Source organism: Octodon degus, unplaced genomic scaffold (genome assembly GCF_000260255.1).
Source record: "Octodon degus isolate 3935 unplaced genomic scaffold, OctDeg1.0 scaffold00025, whole genome shotgun sequence".
Taxonomy (NCBI): domain Eukaryota; kingdom Metazoa; phylum Chordata; class Mammalia; order Rodentia; family Octodontidae; genus Octodon; species Octodon degus.
This window is the reverse complement of record NW_004524601.1, coordinates 1,077,348-1,083,347: the sequence shown is the minus strand read 5'-3', so window position 1 is coordinate 1,083,347 and position 6,000 is coordinate 1,077,348. Positions and strand designations below refer to the sequence as shown.

At 45.4% G+C, this 6,000-nt stretch overlaps 1 protein-coding gene across 7 annotated transcripts in view; it reads left to right on the top strand.

Moving 5' to 3' along the window:
- The window catches only part of Spats2l (spermatogenesis associated serine rich 2 like), a 123,628-nt gene that overhangs the window by 72,120 nt on the left and 45,508 nt on the right, over nucleotides 1-6,000 (top strand). For 6 of the 7 annotated variants that reach the window (XM_023712355.1, XM_023712357.1, XM_023712358.1 and 3 more), the window contains exons 3-4: nucleotides 2,519-2,627; nucleotides 5,852-5,901. In XM_023712355.1, coding sequence (XP_023568123.1) covers nucleotides 2,519-2,627; nucleotides 5,852-5,901 — 159 coding nt within the window. The remainder of the gene's footprint in view (nucleotides 1-2,518; nucleotides 2,628-5,851; nucleotides 5,902-6,000) is intronic. The other variant, XM_023712359.1, reaches the window with a different exon arrangement.

The following is a 6,000-nucleotide window of genomic DNA, read 5'->3' as shown; positions in this document are numbered from 1 at the left end:
AATGGGGCGAGGTGTGAGTGTGAGTGTGTGAATGTGTGCTTGTGCACGCAGAAACATCTCTGCAAAAAGCAGCTGCAGGGAGAGTGCTGCCCCCTTCACAGCAGCACAGCCCAGGGGTGGAAGCAGAACGTGGCCACCCGCCTGCGGTGCGTCAGAGTTCAGCTCCACCGGGGAGCAGCCAAGGAGAGGCAGAAAGCATTCTTCCCTTGCTCTGTAAACCTCAGGACACCTGTGTTAATCCTGGCATCCTCCAGGAATTCCATAGGTTTGAGAACAGAACTCAGTTATCAAGTTTTTGAAAGATACACTGAAACCTAGCATATAGGCAGTGGCAAGCACCGGAAACGCTTTCTGGGCATGCCTGACCGACATTGTATTTTGTTGCTGTTGTATTTTTTCTTTTAAAAAAGGATAGGAAAAAGCAGCATAACATCTAGAAAGGCCATGTCTCTATAAGCAGTGCACTATATTTTGTTTGCCTTAACATAATGAGACATTATGCTTGGCAGGGAAAGAACGGAAGCAAGGAGAACAATTAAATGCTTGTTCCATAATTCCAGGTCATTATTGTTCACAGCTTGTAGGTACGTTGAAAACTGATCTAGTGTAACAATAATGTAATTGATGTAATTAATAACTAGACATTGTATTTAGAAGGACATTAAATAGGGTAATAATAATTATTAAGAAATTTTATGTCATACCATCAAACCATAATGGCTTGAAATACAAAATGTTTTTAAAAGAAATACATTAGAAGGCAAACATATTCATATATGCAACTCCAACACAGTATCACTCCAAGGCAAATATCACTTATTATTAGACTGTAATAATTATTATACTGTCTTACCAGACTTTCAGGTTGGGTTGCATAAATTTTTTAAAGGTATTTGGGAGAGAAATAACTATCTTTCCAACAAAGCGAGTGAAAGAGAAAAGACATATCACAGTGCGCGGGTGGGCTTGCTCACGAGACCCACCCCGTCGCGCCCGGGTGGTGGGCTGGTCCTGGCCAGGCCCTGACCCTGCAGTGCTCCTCGGGGCCCTCCAGCTCGGCCAGGCAGCCTGCTCTCTGCTGCCGTCATCCTTCTGGCGGCCCCCCACTCAGGTCCCCTGGGGATGATGCACAGCACTCGCGTACAGTATGCAAATGCATGCTGATTTGTGGGGTCGCGAAGCCAGCATCCTCCTCAAGTTCCAGAAAGTTGGGGGGCTCAGCACACAATAGCTGTTCAAAGAATAGTCCCTGAATTGGATTTATAGCGACAGTACAGAAAAGAAAGAAAACTTAGGTTTTAAGGAGTTATTGGTTTTAATGGAAGCTAGAAAAACTAAGAATCATCAAATGTGAAAATCTTGGATGTGTGTATGTGTGTGTGTGTGTTACAATCCTGGTGAAAACCCATATTTAGCATTTACAGATGTCAGGATTCAAAACCAAATTTCTAATCAATAATGTCAAAACCTCGGTGAGTCTTGTTTCTCATAGTTTGTTTTTCATTATAACTCAAAACTCATATACTATATGGAATAGGCTGCCTATTTTCTGAAAATCAAGAAAGAAATTACATTGTTCAGTTAATCGTTCTGATCAATAGCATCCTACTGTACATTCCAGCCCATATAATCCACATTTCATGAATCTGATTACGACCAACTGCATTTAACTCAAAAGCTCACGGATTTTAACGTAACTACTAGTGAGAGTGGTAGTAAAGATTTTGGGGAACTTTAGCCAACCGTTTGCTTTTGAACAGTGCAGAGATCTGGCATTTGTCAGTGCTGAAATCCCTGCCACAGAAAGCTGAGGTGAGCTAGGCGGTGCTGCAGCAGGTAGAGCGTCCTGTGATAGTCCCGAGTGCCCTGAGGTATAGCCTGCTAACCCTAAAGGCAGCGGGAGTTGCTGCTGCTGCCTAGGAGATGCGTGTAGCTGTCCAGTGCTGGCTGTGAGCTGTGCCCATCAAAACCCTTAGCTCCTCTGTGTTTGTACTTTCACAGTTTTAAATGCTTGCTTTTCAGAAAATGTGTTGGAGATCATTTTCTGGATTATTTATTCTTATAAAAAAGAATTACCATTTTTTAAATACAATACTTATATTTTCCTATCTTGGTGAACATCAGAGGGGTTCGCGGCCCGCCTCTGTGGCCCGACTGACCATCCTCACTGTGCAGCCAGAGAAGTAGAGGTGCGAAGCTGTTTCTCCACATTTTCTAAGGTTGCCCCGAGTGGGTGGGAAGGAAGCCCGAGACAGAAAAAGGCTGTGTCCTCCCTGAAGCAAGTCTGTGTGGGCCTTCGCGCCCACCCAAGCTGACAGGGAGGCCTCTGAGGCAGCTCGCATGCAGTGGAGGACCCCAGCAAGCACGCCAGGGGCGTGCCAGCCACGGGCCTGGGGTGTGTGCTGGAGGTGGACGAAGTGCTGGCCGCTCCAGCCGTCAGCCTGCTGCACAGTGGAACAGCCGTAAATGAAAACCATTTAAAGCATTTACCTTTCTTTTCTTCTTTTTGTGCTTACAGATCTACGCGGTTAGATCAGTAGTTCCCAACAAAAGCAATAATGAAATAGTCCTGGTGCTACAGCAGTTTGATTTTAATGTGGATAAAGCTGTGCAGGCCTTCGTCGACGGTGGGTATGCCCATGCCTGGACGCTGAAGACACGGAGCTCGACAGTCCATGCTTGGGGCTTTTCAGGCATGGGAGGGAGGTCTCTAAGTGAACTGAATGTCATTTGCTGCTAATTTCATAAAAATATGCCGGGTTTAAAGGGCGTGTAGACGTGCTCAGCAGGAGTAGAATCTGGGTGTTCTTTCTCAAATCAGCAAGATTATACAGACAAGTATACAGAGGTTACTGCCTAACGCGACAGAGGCCTGGCTCCAGCCCTTCCTGTTTGTTCCCACATGTGTCCTTCACATGAGGGCTCCGTGCACAGGGAGGGTGGGAGCTTCACGCAGCCCTGGAAGGCTTTCCCACCCTTCCCAACAACAGGATTCTCCTCAGCTTTGTGGCGGGAACCTTGAACTCAGAATATCTGTTCATCTTTTCCTACTTTAAAACTTTTTTGTTTCTGGGGAAAAAATAATGTTTTTGTTTTGTTTTTGCTTGTTTTCGAGCAGTCCATTGCCAGGGGTGTTCTAGAATCTAAAGTCTCAGGTGTGTGTTTGTCCTGTAATTTCACAACACAAGCCTTAGATTTTCTGTACGTTATGAGGAAGTCTCCTCCCCAGACAAACTGAGCAAGTTTCAGCTGTGAACAGAGCCCCTTTGCCGGCCCTCTGCTCTTAGGTCCTCTGTCCAGGCACTAGTTTCTATTCTGTAAGCGTGCATTCGCTGCTCAGGCCTCAGGAGTGAGGCCAGAGCATGTGTGTGTGTCACACACTTCCTGGCTGCAGCCTGCATACGCTTTGCTGAGGACAGTGGGATCTGCTAATTTCCCTAGGAATAAAAGGATCTTCTAGAGTTCCTGCAAGTAAAATACATTTCAGGGCAAGATCCCAGATCCAAGCAGCTGTCCACATTCTGGAATCAGCAGTCGAGGTGTAGGGCTGTAACAGAATTGGCCAGCAGCTGTCATTCACAATAGACCCGCAAGCAAGCCTGCCATACGTGACCTTTCTCAGTTTCCCCTTCTTCATAAACTAACAGAGATAGATTCACTACGAATTAGAAACAAGCAGCAGGAAATGTAATACTAATTTGACTTTGGAGCACCAAGTATAGTTTATCTCCAAAAAGTTTTACAAATGAGCACATCCTGGCTCCAATAAAACCCTTCTTAGGTTTCTCCTGCCCGCATCACTGTATGGAAAAAAGCTTGAGCTCAGGAGCGAGGCTCCTCCCTCACTCCTCCCCGCCCCTCGGGCTCAGCCCCCTGCCAAGTCTGGTGAGGCACAGACGCAGTTGTGGTCAGTGGGCACCCCCAGGTCTGTCCCCATCTACATGGAGCATCTTGTGGGCCTTCCTGCACTGTCGCATTCAGCCTGTCCGTGGGAGACCTCCTTCGGAAATCCATCAGCACCTCATGTCCTGGTTGAGAACCTATAGGAGAAGGTTTTTTAAAGCCACTGAGAGGTGAAACTATTAGTCACATGAGGCATATTTAAAACACTGTTTCCAAGTGGTATTTAAAAATTCTAAATAAGTAGTTCAGTGAAATAAAAATGTAATAGTAACAGTTTCAAAATCTTCTATAAATATGGGTATTTCTTCCACAGAATTACTCTTAACCCATTATCCGAATTACAAATAGAATTCATGTCACATATGAAAATTAGAGAATAATTAAATATTACAATTGCAAAAACAGTAAGCAACTCCCCTTCTGATTAAAAAGAATAGCATTTAACAAATTTTTAAATTCAGTCTTACTTATGAAAGGAAAGCTTGGCTCTAGGAGTAACCCTAGTGATTATTGACTACTGTAGTGACTTATACAAAACTGCCTGGACATGACCTCTTTAAAAAAAAAAAAAAATCATTACTGGGTTTCGCTATGCAGCTCAGTCTCGTAGTGATCTTACTGTCTCAGCCTCCGCAAGGCTGGGATTATAGGCATGTACCACCATGCCTGGTCTCAGTGACTGGCACAGTGTGCCCAGAGTTCTGAGGCCAGCATGGCATGCAGTCCCAGGAATCAAGCCAGGGTCCTTGCGCTTGCTGGGCAGGTGCTTAGAGCACCAAGCTGTCTCCCCAGCCCAGAAATGATCTCTTACAGCTCTTCAACAGGGAAATCCTGTAAACTGCTAAGTCCCTGAGCAAGTAAGAGCACGGTGACCCAAGTGAATAGGAAGTCAGCGTCATGGCTTACTCTTTGGTGCACACGCTCGAGTCTAAGAGAGGCACTTAATGGGCACTCCAAATAGATAGCAGTAGCCAGCGAGTCTCAGCATGCGCAGCACAGCACTCTGCTCATCTGCAAGTGACGGCCAACTCCACTGGGGACCTGCTAGGATGAGTCCTGTCGTGAAGACCAGCCTGAAGTGCACCCTTGTTTAGTCAGCACCCTCCTGATGGAGCACCATCAGTCTAGCAAGACCACACGAGGATGCACAACACTGCCAACTCACTTGAGCCGTTCTCCTCAAAGTGCCTGTTGATATAAAATAAATGATATACTCATTCCAGGCAACTTTTTATCAAAACTGCCTCCAACACACAGTTGGAAGAAGTGGAGTTGGATGTGCTGTGTGGAAACAGTGTAACCAGCCGGTAGTAAAATATCTCTAAAATTGCTGCTGGCCGTCTTAGGCCCCCGACTCAGTGCAGTTTCCCGCGTGGATATGAGTGGGATGGATGGAACGTGGCGCCCCATTTTCTGTCTGCTGAGCCTCACTGGCTTCAGCGTGGAAGCCTGGTGACAACCACGCTGAGCAGAAGCCGCGGCAGGACCTGCCCTCCTTGTCTCCCCGCAGGCGGGGCACAGAAGGACATGCGGGCAGGAGTGTCCACGGAGTGCTGACTCCTGGCTAGTCATATTCAGAGTCCCTTGTCTGGTTGAGAGGATTGTAGGTGTTTTTATCCATATATCAAACAAAATTTTAATTCTACCATGGCGGTGAAGCCGTCAGAAAATTCTCAAGATATATTTCATTTTCCCTAAGACACTATAATGATAAAAAGTAAGCTTCATGTAGTAGAGCTTAATATTTTGATAAAAACAAGATTGTGTAGTGAATTAAATGAAAATCTGAGGAACAAGAAATGAAGCTGGCATTTTTATTAAGGTAGGATGTATCAAAACAGATGAAAGAGCCAAAAAGAAAATTGCTCCTAAGATGGGAAGACAGAGATGAATTCTTTGTGGTGTTTTATTATGTGGGTATTAGTTGACGTTTTTTGTTTTTATTTAGGCAGTGCAATTCAAGTTCTGAAAGAATGGAATATGACGGGCAAAAAGAAGGTAAGAGGAATAACATACATAAAATGTGAAGTAACATTTTCACTTGGGCCCTCACAGCTGCCACAAAGATGCCAGCTCGCGCTTCCTCAGATTCCCTGT